The 18,692-nt window shown below is 34.8% G+C and overlaps 2 protein-coding genes across 4 annotated transcripts in view; both read left to right on the top strand.

The window, feature by feature from the left end:
- The first annotated feature begins 1,515 nt into the window (after positions 1-1,515).
- LOC110112411 overlaps positions 1,516-18,692 on the top strand; it is a 45,881-nt gene continuing 28,704 nt past the window's right edge. The window contains exons 1-7 of one of the 3 annotated variants that reach the window (XM_020844626.2): positions 1,516-1,742; positions 2,212-2,318; positions 2,412-2,510; positions 2,606-2,829; positions 13,657-13,847; positions 14,035-14,143; positions 14,282-14,559. In XM_020844626.2, the coding sequence (XP_020700285.1) occupies positions 2,245-2,318; positions 2,412-2,510; positions 2,606-2,829; positions 13,657-13,847; positions 14,035-14,143; positions 14,282-14,559 (975 nt within the window). In that variant the 5' untranslated portion in view covers positions 1,516-1,742; positions 2,212-2,244. The remainder of the gene's footprint in view (positions 1,743-2,211; positions 2,319-2,411; positions 2,511-2,605; positions 2,830-13,656; positions 13,848-14,034; positions 14,144-14,281; positions 14,560-18,692) is intronic. The other 2 variants (XM_020844627.2, XM_028693405.1) reach the window with 2 other exon arrangements.
- Positions 3,461-7,148, top strand: LOC110112408 (probable calcium-binding protein CML7). The gene is made up of 2 exons (XM_020844621.2): positions 3,461-3,466; positions 5,815-7,148. Exons 1-2 carry the CDS (start codon positions 3,461-3,463, stop codon positions 6,118-6,120), a joined length of 312 nt encoding a protein of 103 aa, XP_020700280.1. The 3' UTR covers positions 6,121-7,148.

Consider the following 18,692-nt stretch of genomic DNA (forward strand, 5'->3'; position numbering starts at 1 on the left):
TATATATATATATATATATAGTGACATGACTAATAAATATGGAAAAGATCATGGGCACATTGGGAATATTCCATCAGACGGCACATAGTGATCCCCTTGATCATGAAGCATTTAGATGCCATAGAGATACATATATACTTGAGTGATATTGGGATCATTGTATTCATCTTATCGAGCCGCTCGATTCGACTATAAACTGGATGACCAAATAATTTTCAAATGTGACATGCTTATAGTCGAATCTAGAGGCTCGATGAGATGAATACAACAAGCTCAAGATTATTCTTTTTTTTCCTTAAGTTAGATAACATTAAGTTTATTTAATATTATTTTTCTCTAAGTTATAGTCTAGTTTTAGCATAATTTATATGATTATACTCCAACTTATATTATTACTAAAATCAATATTATATTGAAAGATAAATGATAAAATTTTTCTCTTAAAAATTTAATAACATAAATAGGTTAAATTATTTTAAAAAAGTTAGTTTATTATTATTAATGTTTATTATTATTATTATTATTATTATTAATTATTGTTTAATTAATTTATATCTTGCCCACCCTGAAAAAAGAAGCTGGATCCGCCCCTGATTACTCAACTACTCGAGTATTAATACAAGACATGACGACGACCGCTTAAGAGCGTGGTAAATGACCACTTCAAATCAGACCTTTCATTGAGGCTTCATAATTATAATATTTTTTTTCTTATTTTCCTTAACGCAATAGATATAGCCAATTCTAAAATACTCAAGCCTCATCCAAATTTATAAATAAACGTTGAGGGTGAGCCAAGTTTATACAATTTTCTATACCACAATATTATTTAACTGAAATCTCAAACCTTCTTACTCTAGTATTATTCTTTTCAAACTCTAAATTTCTTGTTTTTTGTTTTCACTCAATAATCTCAATATAGTTGATGTGATTTAAGAATAATTCTCAATTGAATAATTATATTTTTAATGATTACTACATATATTTATTTTAATATACTTTAAGTATTATATTCGTTATAATATAGGAATTCTCAGCTAATGGTATGCAATAAAAACTTTTCTTGATGCCAAGCTTATATTGAACCTTCCTTTGTGCCCCCTCATTTACATGCACTGGATCAATGTTCCGTGTTCCATTGTTGCAGCGGATCCTCATAAATGCTTGAAGGCAATGATACATCTGTAATTTACTGCAACTGATATGGGCAGACTCGTGCATTGGAAAAAATAAAAAAATGCTGCATCAGGTTAATTAAACCAAAACCAAAACACAAACGAGAAAACGCAGCAGGATGAATCCAAGAACCGAATGATCGTCTATTCTCCAAGCGATCTTCTACTTTTGGTGACCTCTACCCCTCCGTCCTCTCGCCATCGAACTTTTATTTTATCCTGTGATTGTACGCTCCTCTAAGTTCGATTCTAAGCAAAAAAAATACAATACTGAGTACTGAGTTGCACCGAGTTTTTTCAAAAAACTGAGTATTGCACTATTTTGATCTAAAACCGAACGTAGAGGAGCCTGTGTTCATGAATGTAATAAAAGTTCCTCGCCATCGTCTCTCTCCCTCTCTCCCTCTCTCTCCGATATTGTTTTGCTTGACTGCTTCGTTCTCCACCTCAGCTCTGCCTCTTTCTACGTATCGCAGACGGGAAGATTAATTCTCCTTTACCTTCAAGCCGCTCTACCCTTACAACCTTCGATGCAAGGGTGAAACTCCCATCAATCACTCACCGACTGTAGGTTTACTGGACGCCTAAATTCCTGTTCTCCTAAATTCCTGTTCTCCCACGATCTATCCCAACCACCTGTTCTCCCACGATCTATCCCAACCGCCTGTTCTCCCACGATCTATCCCAACCACCGATCGATCTCCACGACCTGATTTCCTCCGTTCCCTACCCTCTCCATCTCTGCCACTTCTGAATTCTCCCACGCCTTTGTACATATTCATTTCCTTGCCCTAGGGACCAATTTTGGGGCTGGAATTCTCGACTGACTTATCTAGGGTTTTGTAAAGCTTTATTTTTCAATTAGGAAGAGTTTTCTGGGGCAGGCATCCTTGGCTTCATCTGATAGAGAGTCCCTTTACTATTGCAGCGTTAGGGAACATGCGTCGGTTTTTGTAGTTTCCTCTTGTTGTTTGTTTGTTTTTTTTTTGTAGCATGAAAGCTACGAAGGGTTTTGATTTGTTTCTCGCCTATCAAGCTGTAATATAGGAGCTAAGCGAGTGTTCCGTGGATGAGTTCAGAGCATGAGGACCCATTGTCGCTTCCATCCCCGATGGAAAGCAGCGCGCCTATATCGGATCAGAAGTAAGCGATCTCTGTGATATTTGCTTAGTTTACTGAAAGAATTGGCGAATTCATGTTCTTCTGCTTCTAAGCTGTCTTGTTTTTTGGATTCAGGAAGCCGAGAATTAGGTATACGAGGGATTTTTTTTTGTCTTTGAGTGAGTTGGATGCTTGCAAGAAGTTACCCAGTGGATTGGACAAATCAATCCTGAGGTATACATTCTGTTTTCTTATTAGATTTGTTCCTTGTTGAATTTTATCTGTTATTAATTAGGCCATACACATATTTCTTTTTCTCCTGGGGACAGTGATCTTGAAGAAGCTACTAATACAGCATTTGAGCGGCAAAGAAGTGTTGGCAACTTATCTTTGCACGGTTCAAGGCGGGGAGAGTATGGTTCACTATCGCTGAATAGATCAGAAAATTCAAACAGCTATACAAAAGGGATATCCTCGAGGTGGGACACTCGGTCATCTGGATCAAGTGACAGGGAAGGAGACTTGCTGTCCGACCGGGAATCCTTTACCCAAGGTCTGTTTGATTTTCCTTACCTTTGTCCTCCATGCTTTTTGGTGAATGTTTTCTTCTTTTGCTCCTCTGTTATAATATGCAGAATTTTGATTTATCTGCTTCTGTCTGTAGATAGTTGGATAGATGCATTCACTTAAGTTTACTATGCTAGCTAGAACACTATTAGAAGGATTTTTGCATTGATTCTGCCATTGGGCTTACCCAAAACTTGAACCAAAGTCTTTTCTGGGACATCTGAAGCAAATTGATGTTATTGTTTTGTTTAACTGCAGATGATTGCCTAAATGTAGCTTTTATAGCCAGCTTTATTATGTTGTTAGTATTCATTGTCGTATTGGCGTTATATGGCTGTTTCAGCCATCCAATTCATCTATTAGGTTTATAGAATTAAGATTATTTTCACTCTGGACTTTGGAGCCCTTAAATTTTGTGTGTTGGTAGCCCATTTTGACATGCCATTATTTAAGCAATAAGTTTGTCACAATTGTCAGCTGATTGCCCATTTTAACATGGCATTGTTTGAGCAGTAAGTTCATCACAAGTTTCCATCCTTATTCTTCACTCACTAGAGAAGAAACTTTATGATCTATATCAAGGGTGCAATTTTCTTTTTTTGTACATATTTATGGTCATGCAGGTCTGCATTGCTATGGAAGTTTTGTTTTTTTATAATTTTTTTGGGTGTAGGCGGGACTCAATCTCATGACCTTGGAATAATTTCCAAAGGCCTTTATCAATTAACCTAGCTAGTACCCACTAGCAAAAATTTGAATCTTGTATCACGGATTTTGTAAATAAGAGTTTATGACATTAGTAGACTCATTTTATGGTGTTTTATTTTTGCTTATTGGGACAACCAACTTGCATGGTATAATAGGTGATTTTTGTTATTGCCAAAAGCATTGAGTGGCTTCAGGTATGCAATTTCACCTGCTTAGTTTTAACTGGGATCTCGACTCCATGGGGATTCAAGTTTTAGCCCTATTTTATTTAATTTAATGTTTGTGCTGTAGAAGTAGGCTAGTTCTTTTATTTCTATTATTTGAGAATTTTAGGACCTTGACACAAGTGAGCCAATATTATGATGGGTTTTTTTAGGTGTACCCTTTAAACATGTCTCCTATCTTACTCTTTATACAATCTGACTCTTTGACATCATATCCATTACCTCATGTTTGATGAATAGGTGGCTAATGCGATTGGTAAGCAATTATTTTAGGCATTCCTTTCTAAGAACATAAAGTTTTTAGGCATTTGATGTACCTATGACATTCATAACAGCACTGTTTCTTTAGCAGTTAACACAGCCTAGTGATTGAATTCTACTAAATAATTTTATTAATTTTCTTGTGAAGATGGTGAACTATAATAGAAGAAAACCTTTTTTTTTTATTTATTTTTTATTTATTTTTTTTATTTTTTTTAAACCTTTTTTTATGTGAATTTGTTCAGTTGGCACAAGTTTGGAGATCAGCTGTTTAAATTCTTACAAGTTTGAATCATGTAATGCTATTTAGTTAAGCTGTTTGACGATGATCACATTTTTATTATGATGGCAAGAAAGAAATTCAGGAACTGCAATTGGTTTGTATAGCGCTATATGTTTAAAAAAAAATTATGGTATATACTTAATTGGAATTATATTTATAACCATTTGGATGTTGGTCTAAAGGTTTGATATTTTCTTGAAATCAAAATGCTTTTGAACTTGGAATCTTTCGTAATTTCCAACATATAATCTTTGTTTCAATAGTTTCCTTGTATCATTCTTTTGACTCAGATTAAAGTATTGCTGTTATTTTGGTGACTGATTATTTTATATGATATCAAATATTTTATTGTTTGTTGACTCCAAGTTTCTTTTGATGATACTAGATGTTTTCAATCTCTATTGGATTTTTTGTAAATAGTTACTTTTCATATATTTTAGTTTCAATTGTTCCTTCAATTCAATGCTGTTGTTCTCTTGAGTCAATTGCTGTTTGAATACAATTCAATCTAAGATTAAAACCATGTTTAGAAGTAGTGTTTGGTCGATCTTGATATGAGGCAAGCTTAGTTGGTGAATGGTTAGATCCAAGCTTTGTTCACACCATGCCCAACTCGTTGGTTTTGATTATAATAAAATTTTTGGCCCAACATGCATACATGTAAACATTCACATACATTCATGTTCTATATATATATATATATATATATCTTTCTCTCTCTTAATTTAAGGAGCTGTTTGGTTGCCTGAAAAAGAAATGCAGTGTAAAATAAATACAATGTAAAGTAAATGTAATACATTCCGAATACTTTGAGCATGTTTGATTGTTTACAAAATAAATGCAGGAGAATTGTTTCCCTTGTTTGGTTAGGTATATCCAGAGTAAAGTAAAAGCATTTTTTTAATAATTTATTTTGACATTAAAACAAGTGTATTTATAAAAGCAGTGTATTTATGTTAATTAGTATTATTTGGTGCTATAAAATAAAATCAGTTTATTCATTTATTGCACAATCTTATTATAATTTTTTTTATAAGATATAAAATTATGCTATGTATTAACTTAGCAGTGTGCTGCAATAGACGAAAATATACTTGTGATAGAGAAAAATTTTAATTTTAAATTATTTTAAAATTTAAAATTTTTATTTTTCAAATAATGTTTTTACAAAAAAATTGCAGAAAACTAAATTTTCAAACCGATTTCTTTGTTTAATTTAGTGGTAAAAACAATTGTTTTTTATTAGCAATCAATAAATAACACGATTCTCAATCATAACATGTAAACAACATTAATGTAAATATACAATTAGAAAACAAAATATAAAAATATACCCATTGTTCGTAGTTATAATACAACAAATTAACATGAAACAGTTTATAGTGATAACAACTTTAATAGATATGCCAATATTCAACAACTTAAATCAGTTTCCTAACTTTTTATGCATCCATCTAGCATTCGAATCTGTAGGTTTTGAAAGAAAAGATCGTAGGCGCAGCTGAAGGCGATCGCGACTGAGGAGGGGCTAACGACGCCTTTTGACTTCACTCTCTTCCTGGAGCTGATGCGGAAGCACTTGCGAGCCGAGCCTTTTGACCACCAACTCCGCGGCGCTTTCAAAGTTCTCGACAAAGATTCCATCGGCTTGGTATTGGTCGCCTACCTCCGCCACGTTCTTACATCTATTGGGGAGAAACTCGAGCCGAATGAGTTCGATGCGTGGATCTGTAAGGTTGATGTCTTGCCGGATGGCACCATTTGTTACAAGGACTTCATCCTACGCATGGTCGCCAAGTGATCATGTTTCGTGGTATTTAAGAGCCAACGACTTTCATTGCCGATGGAAGAACGATCGTAGAATTCTTGGAGGAGAAGAAGAAGAGACTGGAGTTGCCAGACGTTGCCGACGCTACCTCCGTTTCCTTATTTTGACTCGAACGAACGAAGCGTTGCAAAGACAGGACAGTGTAGACGGAGCCCTCTGCAGACGGTACCTTGCCGACAGAGTGGAGCATTGCCAAAGGACGTCGGACGCCTTAGAGCGGAGCTTTACCAAAGACAGAAGCTGTTGCAGAAGGCCCTAGCTAAAAGCGGAAGACAAAGTCGAAGCCTCGCTTTAGCTTCTAGACGCAGGAAGGAGCCGCTCGGAGGAAGACACTAGCTTGGATGTCGGAAGGCAGGAAGAAGCCAGGAGAAGAAGTTCGCCTGAACGCTCGCTCAGACGACTCGATCGAAAGCTCCTTCTGATTTTCCTATTCCGCTCAGATCCACAGAGACGCCCCTCCCGATTATCTTAGACGGGCCGACAACAGCAAGAAGTCTTAAATCAGATTTGAGATATGATTAAGACATGATATCAGCCTTTATTGCTGATATAATCAAATCAGCCTTTATTGCTGACATAATCAAATCAGCCTTTATTGTTGATACAAACAAATCAGCCTTTATTGCTGATACAAGCAAATCAGCCTTTATGGTTGATCAAATCAGCCTTTATTGCTATTATAAATACAGTCTTCATTGCTGGAAACCGGAGGAATACAAGTTCACACAACCGACCTTAATTATCGGAATATTGAGGATAGTTTTCCATGATCGACCTTCATTGTCGGCTTTCTCGTGTGATTGATATTCTATCTATAACCAATACAGCTCTACCTCTGAGCGAGTAATTGCATGCTGGTTTCCAGCTTGAGGGGGAGTGTCAAAATCTCAGTCATCCCTTGGCATTTGATCTCACGGTCAGGATGAGAATCCGTGGGAGACTCACCTGGATCACGCCAATATCCTTCTATATTTGGGTAGCTGAATTAGGAAGGATTATATTGAGGTAATTATATATCAATTAGAAGTTATTTATTTCTTTATTAAGACATCTTGTATAGATCTATAAATAGGGATAATTTTGTATATTAATTAGAAGGTATTTTTAACCTTCTCAAATTCTATGAATTCTAACATCATCCATTTCAAGCTGTAGTTTACTGTCGTTCAAGACTCTGCAGAGTCACGTTTCAATTCAAAAGCTCCTCAAATAATTTACAGATCATGTAAGCACATTTTCTACTTAAAGAATTTATGTTCTTTTAAAGCCATAGAGGAGATATAAGAAACAAAAGAAGGACAAGAGACTTCATAACAAAAGTCAATCACAAAATCAAAATTTATTTATTGGATATGAAAACAGCATACAATCATAAGAAACTATTGTGACGTGTATAATTACGGAAGTTTTAAATTCACTGTAAACCATCTAAACAAAGATATCATATATAAACCCACAATATATGAACAAGTAACCTATAACATAAAATGGTTAATGTGTTAAAAGATTGTTAAATTAAAAGAAAATAAAGCAGGGGAATTCTTTTAGTGACCAAATAATCAAAATCTTGTTGATGCAAATGGGTTTACAATATAAAGCATTAAGTAGATAGTCTGAATGTAGCAACAATAGAAACCTTAAAAGAAACCAGTAAGCCAAAATCTATTTAAGAGGTAAGACTTTTGTGAAGATATAAATAGAAGATTCTTATCATGGTACAGGAGAGTAGTAGTGCATAATCACATATATCAATATAATCAATAAAAACAACATTTTGTATGCGAGTCAGTAGTAGAACTTAGTAAGTTACATGTAAATTAAAAAAAAAAGAAAAAAACAAATCTAAAATCCATCATTTTGCATGCGAGTCCACATGAATTGAGCAATTTCATCTATTTTATCTAGCCATTCTCGCAAATCATTTACATCTGCTTGCTCTCCTCTTCTACAGTAGCTTCTTCTAGCCCATTCATCCTCGGATTGAATGAATTCATCGCCACCTTCTGTAACTATCCAATTATGCAGTATGTAACAAACAATCACAATATTAACTTGAGTTTGTGGAGGAAAGTAGGGTTCACATTTTATAATTGTGAAACGATTTTTCAAGGAACCAAATGCACGCTCAACAGTTGTGCGTAATGAGGAATGCCATAGATTAAAAAGCTCCTTTGAATTTGTAGGTTGAATAGAACTAAATTCCTTCAAGTGATATCTTGTGGCACGTTATGACGAAATAAAACCATTGCGTGCGGAGTAGCCACCATCAGCCTGATAATATTTACCTGTTGGTACATGTAAACCATCTAATCTTTCTAATGCATTTTTAAGTACTGCTGCGTCATGAGAAGAACCTTCCCAACTAGCAAGCATGTATGTGAACCTCAAATCAAAATCTACTGTTGCTAAAACATTTCGTGTTGGATATGGTTTCCTTCCTCTAAATGCGGCTTCGTTTTCTTTTGGAATCCTAGCTTTAATATGAGTTCCATCTATCGTACCAATACAATCTTAAATTTGACACAAAGTATATTTAGGATTCTGTAATAAACAGAGAGTTTTTCTGATGCAAGACTAAATGCGAGACAGGAAATTTTCACGAAATATTTAAAGAACAACTTTAGATTTCTCGTTATTAACCACTAAAATCATGAAATAAAACAATTAAGCGGTTACGTCCGTTTAGGCTAAGCTACACGAGAGACTAAACAAAATCAAAATATTTAGAAGAATTAAAGCAATGCGTACAAAGTAGCTTTCATCATAACGTTGATCTAACAAGAGGTCTAAAAGCAAAGAAGTAACAATCCTACGTTACTAATGGATGGTGACAGTGGAACAAAATCTCTTGCTTGAACAATCTCCCTACGAAGTAGTATAAGAAAGTACACGATTCAATGAAGAATATCACCTTTGCGGAGAATCATCTTGATACACCTTTGCAGAGAATCTTCTTGATACACCTCTCGAATGGTAGCAAAAGAAAGAATCTTCTCTTATAAGCGGAGAGAGGTTAAGCCCCAAATCTTCTTCCAAAATACAGAAAAGAATCTGAGTCCAAAATCTGAGAAGACTTCCAGTTTTTCCAAGTTCTTCCACAAAGCTGCATAATTCTTTTGAAGGAATCTGAAATATTTTAGATTTTCTTCTCTCAGAAATCTGAGAGGAATTCCAACTCTCCGTGTAGGGAGGAAAAAATTTGCAGCTAGAGTTAAGGAAATCAAGCAAAGTGACGTCAAGGAGGAGAGGAGATATGAGAGGGAGGGGAGAGACGGGTGACAGGGAAAGGAGGCCGACGGGATTGAGAGGGGTTGGGGCTCTTCTTTCCTAAATCCAATATCCAGTTTTAGGAAATAAAATAGAGTCTAGGGATGAAAGGAAATTTCGGTTAGGATGAGATTAGGGGGAATTGAAATTCTTTCCTTAAAACAAGGATGGGGATTAGGAAACAATTAAGGATTTAGCCAAGAGTGGCCGGCGGCAATAATGGGCAAGAGGGAATTTGGGGGTGAGGTGTCATGCTTGCATAAATCAAATTTAGGATTACGAAGGTAATTAATCAAATCCAATTGAATTTGAAATTCAAAAGACTTGATTTAGGAACTTTCCAAAAAATAGCATGACAACTTAGGAAAGATTTTCAAATTCAAATTAGTTGGATTTGAATTTTAAAAATCTGTCCAAAATTAAATCTCCCAAATTAGGCAAGGATTTCAATGGGGATGAGGAGGTGGATGGTGGCCGGCGGCTAGAGGTTGGGCCGGCGGTATGAGGGGTCGGGTGGGGTGTTGGTCGTGGGTTGAGGGAGGAGGGGGTTGGGTGAGGTGACCGACGGCTTATGGTGGAGGAGGTGGGAGTGGAAGTTCGATTGAGGGGGTGATGATTGCTTGGAGTTGGAGAAGGGTTTGGGCGTGAAGATGTCCGGTGGTGGTGGTGGAAGGAGGAAAGACAAAGACAAAGATAAAGAAAGACCACGAACCCGGCCGTCTCCAAGGTTGGTGGGTAGTGCGCAAGCTTCCCTCTCTTAGGGATCTCTCTCCATCAACACTCAAACTCTCACAAGAGCTCATGCAAGAAGACAAATGCAGGAAAATTTTCTTCATCATTCATTAACTTCAAAATAACAAGATGAAAGCTATAAATAGCCTCATACAATGACTTAAAGCAAAAAGGACTCAAATACCCTTAATGGGCTACAAGACTCAATCCCTCAAGGAAGGGTAAAAACGGAAAATGCTGAAATAAAAAATTTACATCATTAAGCAGACAATAATAAAATCAAAAGTACATCGGGTAAATCGTGGCCGTTGATTTACGACCGCGTCGACAGTAGACTTTCCAACTGATGTCCCCATCATTTTCATTGAATAAAAAATTAATTATACCTTGAAAATTGGCATAAACCTATTACTTGATTTAATCTTATATTGAGTTTCAGGTGGTGGAGGCTTGATAAACTCATTGTGTAACTCCCCAACAACATGTAATGCAGCTTTGAAGTACCTACTAAAAATTTCTCCAGAGCGATGAAAGTTAAATCGGATGACTCGGTTACGAACACTATGCCCGAGTGTATGTAATAACATAGCAACTTGTTCCTCGATCCGCACATTTATTGTGTCTAACAACAATCCTCGTGTATGCATTAAATCACATAATTTGAAAAAATGTGCTCGTCTCATGCGTACCATGTCACACAGTTAGAATCACATCCATTATATAACCTAGAAAGATATGTGTCACGTTGTATATTCCGTTGACGATCATATTTTTTTCTTTGCGAATCTGTTGCTATAGTACACATACTGTACTAATTGCAATACAAATAACTTTCAGCAATCATTATATTTTTGAATCTCATGTAGTTCAACAACATTTTCCAATGGTTTTTGTAACTATAACATCAAACTTCATGCAAAAAAAAATATTAATGTGTAATAATTCATGAAATAAAACGAGTAAAAAAATAAAATCATTATTTTTTTGAATCTCAAGTTTGTTTTTTAATAAAATCAGACTAGTACTTGGTACAAGTTCATTGTTTCGGTGACGCCGATCTCCTTTACTTCAAATGCGTCATGCAAACTATCTGTTTGATGAAATAACTCTATTTGTTAGTTTCATATTGGTGTTTTTAGCATGAGGAGACTGACTTTTGGGTTTAAGCAGGATAATCATGATATATAAAATGTGGTTCAGAATGAGCCGAATCTCGTAGCTGATGCAGAAGAAGATCGTTGCCGTCTTGTTTCCGGCATTCAGGTTAGGTAAATTTTCAGATAAACAAGTAGTTATAATGACTGTAACGAGGTTTATAGTAAAACTGTGGCATAGTAATGTTTATGCAGCATATAAAATAGGTGGATGGTCATGCCATTTTGGAGAGAGATTCCTGCTTGAAGATGTTGAGGAATCTCCAAGAAATGGTGATCGTACAGTATCTCTGGCAAAAGCTTAGCTTGCCTTACAAATGAGCCTTTGTCAACAGATAATCAGAATGCCAAGAGCCGATTGGAGCTGAAGAGATTGATTGAGGTGTGCATCAAGAAGATGGTGAAAGCGCGATGTCTCACCGAGGAAAAAATATGGATTTTTTACCATATCATGTAGTTCGAAGGATTGACGGGATTTGGCCCAAGTTGCGCGCGAAAGAAAGAAAGTTACCTTCAGAACTTGCGAGCTCCCGTCCATACTTCCGATGAAAATGCCGCAACTTCCGTTCCGACAGGCAAAGGGAACGTCGTCAAAGGAGCGAAGTCGAACAAGAACGAAGGAGCCGAACAACAACGACGATGCGAAGGATTTTATCGAGCGATTTTATAGCACGCTCAATATGAGCGGGTTTCTAATTCGCACGAAACACGCCCCGTAATACACGCCTAATGCTTCGGAGGGTTTCCTTTTGTTCCGCTCAAAATTAACCAAACAACCGAATTTATTAAATATGTGTAATTGTTTTACTTTACCCTCCCAATTCTGCATACCAAACAGCCCCTAAATACATTTTAAAATCATTTTATTTATTTATTCCTGATCCTAAAACTGATTCGATTTTCATAGATCTTCCATCCTCAAGTGAAATTTATAGCTCTAGTTAGAAGCCATTGTAGCAACATCTAGGTTCGAGAGCATTATATTCAGAAAGTTGTTCTGGAGAAACCAAAACTGATAATAATATTGAAACTAGGTGCAATAACTTGATCCTCTGTCTGAAGATAGAAAAGATGCTATTTTCCCTTACCCTTATGGGAATATTCTACTAAAATTGCCTTAAAACTTTTAACTGATCTTTGGCTTTTTCTATTGGTTCCATTCATTTGCCGTTAATCAGCTTACTGTAAATATTGACCTTACAGCATTCTGTAAGCAATAATATCTTGGGTGGTAATCATTATTTATCCTGAGCTAAGAAATCAACGCAGGAAAAGAGAAAAAGTGATTTATCAGATATTTTGTTGAGAAAGCTGGTCATTAATGTCTTCTATTTTAATTTTTAGGTCTTCATCAATGTTTATTTTAGCTACCATTTCTTTTCTTTGGTCTATTTATAGCTTTTCAAAGAGCAAACATTCTTAATGCTGGAGTGGTATTTTTATTGTTTTATTTGAAATATTGACAATAAAGCTTGCTGAAGTTTAAATATTCTCTCAGAGGTTTCATATTTCTTATATTTTATTGTAAATATTCTTTCAATTATCGGCTTCTCATTTGTGCAGGATCTTAATGCCAGTCTAGCTACTATTTTGTGTGTTTAGGTGCTTCGTTTATTGATTGTTGTGCTCATACATGACATGGTCAAATTGTAACATGATGTTGCGAAGTATTTTCACTGTGTTGATCTTGAAGTTAAGAGGTCATGTGATATCACTTTTATTTTAGTAATCTTAAAAACATTTTTTTTAGTTTTTATTAAATATTAAATGATTTGATTTATGCGGTGGTTGTGATGGTAGCTGGTGAGACAGCGGCAACGACTGGTGAGGCTATGGCGATAATAATAGTTGCCTGCAATAGTGGTGGCTGATAGTGGTTAAAAGTGGTAGTAATATTTTAATACACTCAAAGACCCCAAATTGTTTTGAGTGTTTTTAAAAATATTTTCATTTGTTAAAAAAAAATAGATATAAAATCATTTTAAAAATGCACTAACAATCCATATTTAAAAGAAAAAAGAAAATAAAAGAATCCCGAACAGGTTCTAAAGTATTGTTTTTTGTTTCATTTACATTTGCACGAACTTCTGCATTAGTTTTCTAATGTGCTAATATAAATTCCATGATAGTTAAACTTTTTTTTAAATTCATTATCTGTCATTTCTTAAATTTATTTGAAAAGCAATTCAACTTGCCTTATTGACTTGAACATTTGTGTCTGTTCTGTGAGTCATTTTGCATGTTGCTTTGTTCTGGCATTTTTTCTCCTCAAATTAATGCCCACATATTGCATTTTTTTATTATTTATTTTAATTATTCTATTGATTCCATTTGATTTTATTATGGAATTCTGAAGACTCTGGAAGAAGGTTTGGAAATCAAAATCGGCGCACTTGGCAAGATCCAGAGCATGATGGTCTTTTGGGAAGCGGTGCGTTGGCTAGAACTCCAGGATTTACTGGAGCTTCAGCCTCAAAGGCTCGGGGTAATGGCCATTATCAGCTTAATAAGAGTACCGAGCCTTATCAACCCCCACGACCTTATAAGGTATAATTTTCTGAGATCTGATTTCATTTATTAGTTAAGAAATTTGTATGCATACGTTTCTCAAAATGATGGTTTCATTTGGTTATTTATGTCAATATGATGGTGTAACTTGGTGTAGATCAGCCATTTCTATATTGATAGAGTTTGTAAGATGTAGTTTGTGAGTTTGGATTATCCTTTCCATCAGGCTGCACCTTATTCACGCAAAGATGGCAGTGATTTATGTAATGATGAAACTTTTGGATCAAGTGAATGTTCGAATGTGGACAGAGCTGAAGAAGAAAGAAAGAGGAGAGGTATTACATTAGCTTGTTAGCAACACCAGGAATCAGCTTTCTTCAAGATTTGTACACTACTTTTTATTTTCTAGCTTAGACACCTGACTGCAATCCAAGTTAATTAATGAATGTTTTTTTTTTTAATTGGCCATTTAGAGTCCTTTGAGTTAATGAGGAAAGAGCAGCAGAAAACGCTACAAGAGAAACATAGCAACGATATTCACAAAGGGAACCTTGACTTGGACATAACGGTACTATTAGACAATTCTGATGCTGATAAAAGCACACAGAGTACAAGAAAACCTGATGAATGTGTAGATGATTCTCTTTCCCCTTGCAATTCTACAAAATCCTCTCCTTTTATCCATGTTCCTGCAACCCGGCCACTTGTTCCGCCTGGTTTTGCAAGCATGCTAATGGAGAAAAACAATCAGGTACATAGTTTAGGAATTACTCACGCTTTACAATGTTTGTGCTGTTGAGGGATAGATTTCAAATCTCTTTATATAATGACTGTATATCTAGCGTTGGATGTTTGTTATTTGGCAATTAAGTGGAAATATATTGGCTTTCCTCTTTTTATTATGTTTTCAATATTAGCTTATATATGCAAAATGGTTTGGAAGGGCTTTTTATTTACTCCTGCCTTCCTAGATTCTAATTTTTGTTTGACACATGCAATTTTTTAATTTCATGAGATTTCTCTTCCAATCTTGTATTATATTTTCTTTGGAATGATTCTACAGCTACCTCATTTCTACTAGGTATCAATGCCAATCTATTTAAAAAGCAAGTTGATTCTTTTTGTGAAATTTTGTTGTTTTGGGTCAAACAAGTGATGTGGATGCTGATGGACCAAATAGATGCTTTTTTACTATCAATGATTTGAATGGATGCATGGTTATTTAAATGTGCATTTGATATTTGTATTTCAATGTATAGATTTTATAAAATAAAATTTGGATTGAATAAGTGTGCTTAGTTAGGTTTAATCTCCAAGATTTCATGTATACTATCAGATAATAGAAATCTCTGGTGATTTCTAAGAAGATATAAAAAGGCAGTAGTTAGCTTAGCAGATACGAAATCAACTAACAGGATATTACCAAGAACCATCTTTTGGAAGTGCTATTCATGCTTGATATGGTTATTGGGAAAACTATATGAATCATAACATGATAAATATATGAACTGACCTCTTAGATAACATTAAATCATTTTTTTTTTGCATTAATTAAGTGATTATTGTTTTATAATTTATAGCTTACTTTTTGTTTGAGGCAAGAGGGTTTACCTGATTACCATTTTAAAGAAAAAATATTAATTTTCTTTAAAATTCCCCAGTCCATCTACTTGAGGATACTTGAGTTCACTCTCTTACTATTCTCAGTAAGACTCACATAGGAATATGCAACATATAATGTAGCATATAATGCAAATGAGTAGGTTCGTTTGGGTTCAAGGCTGATAATGATTATATGAAAGTATGGATAGAAAGAGATAATGATAGAGAAAACGCTGATGGGTTTGGGAATCATACTTTTGTCTAGCTTCAAGATTGTGGGGTTGTGATTTACTGAATTATTCTATCATGTATTGGGGGTCCATAGGGAGGATGAAGTCATTATGGCTGTGTTAATTCTTTCATAGTAATTAGGGTTTTCTATTTCAGTCGGGACCTACCTATAACTATTTAGTTATTTTCCCATTCGACCTATTTTTTAATTAATATATATTTGATTTTTTAAAATGATTTGCATTAAGCTTGTTCAAAATTTTTAAATCTTGATAAAGTTAGCTTATCGGTCATGTTAATTATGGATTAAGTCACATATAAGAGAATGCACTAAATGACAGGTATTAGTGAAAGATGAATTTGTGCCATGAGAATCTTAATTCAAGAATATTAAGACATAAGAAAGAGTCTAGGTTTTGTCAACAATTAATAATTATGGATGGCAATGCGTTTTTTGTTTATTGAGAAAGGTGAGTGATAAATCACCGAACTTGTGGTTCAAACTCATGGCTTATAGAAACAACCTTCTCCTTCTTTAACTGAGAGGGGTGAATTTCTGTTTAAATTTTTTATGAAATTAAAGGCAAGTCCTAATGAATGTATGTTTACAAGTGAATGATGAGAGTATGTGTGTAATAATACTAAGAGAAACAAAATCACAATATCACAACTATTGTGTGATAGTAAATAAATTGAAGTAATTTTTATATGATTCGACACTTAACTGTCCTATATTTCCACTTAAGCACACCCGATTGAACTGCGTATCTTCGTGGGCACATTCTTAAATAGGATTCTACTAAATCCTCCCTTCTGATGCATCTCCTTAACAACAGAGTTACCTCACACTAATTATTTCAACAAGTACTTACAAAATTATTTGTTCCATCTTGACCAAGTATTTTTAGTTTGATAACATCAAGGATGAGCTTTAAGCCCATATATTTTTGCATTAGTCATGGATGTTTTCTAGACATTTGCAAGAGGATGTATCTGGTTTATGCTTTTTGTTGATAATATTCTTATTGTTTATTAGATTAGAGAGGGAGTTGAAGATAAACTTAAACTATGTAGGTCAACTTTAGAGTCTAAAGGTTTTCGTTTGAGTAGATCTAAAACGGAATACATGAAGTATAATTTTAGTAATAATAGATATAGTGAGGGGACTCTGACTTTGGGCGATCATGTCATTAATAAGAAAAGTTTGAGTTGATATAATAACTCAGGAAAATAGATTTATTTGTTGTAATTTAGGATCCCTAGTATGTGATTTTGATGATGACAAATAATATTGACTGAATTATTACTTTCTTCCTTGAATATTTTACTTGTTATTTTGTTATGTGAGCACTAACATTTCAGGTAAAATACACATTGCTCAAGACTACTGAAAACTCAAGATTGGGTAGAATATGATATAAAAGAGTCTGTAATTTTTATTCTTTTTTCATTTTTCATTTCTTGAGTCTGACCACAAAGAGTGTATTCAAATTGGGTGATCATGCACACACACAGGGGAGTTTTTTTTTGAAATAATTTTTTTAAGGACAAATCATACTGTATGATTTTCATTCGTACTATATGATATGTTATATGAGGATAGGCTTAACGACTAATTGGAAGATTAGTTTCTGTGAACTAATCGTAATGTACAATCTTGATCATATTGTATGATTTGTTTCGATCTAAAAATCCTAGCACCAAATTAATTTAAGTAAGATTTTGAATTTTGATTTATGAACTATTCGTACTTTACGATTACAATCATAATGTACGATCATTTTAAATCTTTCTAAAATTAACCCCCGTAATTAAGCAATTAAATCATGGTTAATTAACGATTTATGATTCATACTGTACGATCCTTAACCTAATGTATGAAGAACAGAGACGAAATTCGGTCGTCCCATAGATCGTACCGGATGAAACCATGATTTTTTTTTTCTAATCGTACGGTACGATATTAATATCGTACTGGATGAATTGCTTGAAATTAACTAACCATACTGTACAGAGTATACGGTACGGGACGATTAATAAAGACGGCTTTCGGTTGTCCCAAGATTCATCCTGTACGAACATAGGAAATATAATAGATCATACTGGACGATGTGTTGAAACAATTGTGAACTATTCTTTCTCCTTCGTACTGGATGGGGCTAGTTTTGAACTGATCGTACTGTACGAACTTGGATTGTATTGTACGAACAGTGACGACTAACTTGAATTTCTTGACTTTCTTGAAGCCTATTAGAAAAGCAATTCTTTAGCATTTTTTTAAGTAATGTAAAGAAAGAAACTTGGCTGAAGAAGGAATTTTGAGAGGGAGCTTTTGAAGAAAATCAGGGTTTGTGAGAGGAAGGAGAATGCGAGCTTGAGTGTGAGGGGAATCACACGGTTGCTCTGGGCTAGTTGAACGCTTGCTCCTCTTATGGCCTTGGTGAGTCTTGTGGGAGCTCTCTAGGGAGAGAGGCTTCTTAGTCGGTTCTCGAGGTTTTATGCCTTCTCATGAGGGAGAAAAAGGAGTCAAGGTTCTCTACCTATAAAATGAGTTTTGATCCTGTGCCGCACCGGGTTGGTGAAAGAGAGTTTTGTAAGGGCTTCTCCATTTTACTGAGGGGGCAAAAGGAGAGTCACTTTGTGTTAGTGCAATACTTGGAGTGGAGGACTCCGGGGAGTAAACGTTGATCACGGTTTGACCGAACCACTATAAAATCTTGTGTGTTCATTCTGATTTTACTTTTTGCACTTCATCTTAGCTATTTCTGAGATGTATGTTCTGTTGTGATTATTAGAATTTCATCATCACTGTTTTTCAAGGTATATTTAATTTGTTTGCTTCTGCATACAAAAATTTAAATTGCTTATTTCTAAGTGTCTTGAAAAATCGAAAAAAATAGTACTCTTTCTTAGGATTATTTCAAAAGCACCAATTCACCTTCTTCTTGGCGCATCTCGTACTTTCAGTATTAGATTTGACCTATGTTAAGAAAGGTAGAGGTAGACCTAAAAAGACTTGGTTAGAAAATATTAGAAATAATATATTTTTTA

The sequence above is a fragment of the Dendrobium catenatum genome, unplaced genomic scaffold (assembly GCF_001605985.2).
Source record: "Dendrobium catenatum unplaced genomic scaffold, ASM160598v2 fragScaff_scaffold_272, whole genome shotgun sequence".
NCBI lineage: Eukaryota > Viridiplantae > Streptophyta > Magnoliopsida > Asparagales > Orchidaceae > Dendrobium > Dendrobium catenatum.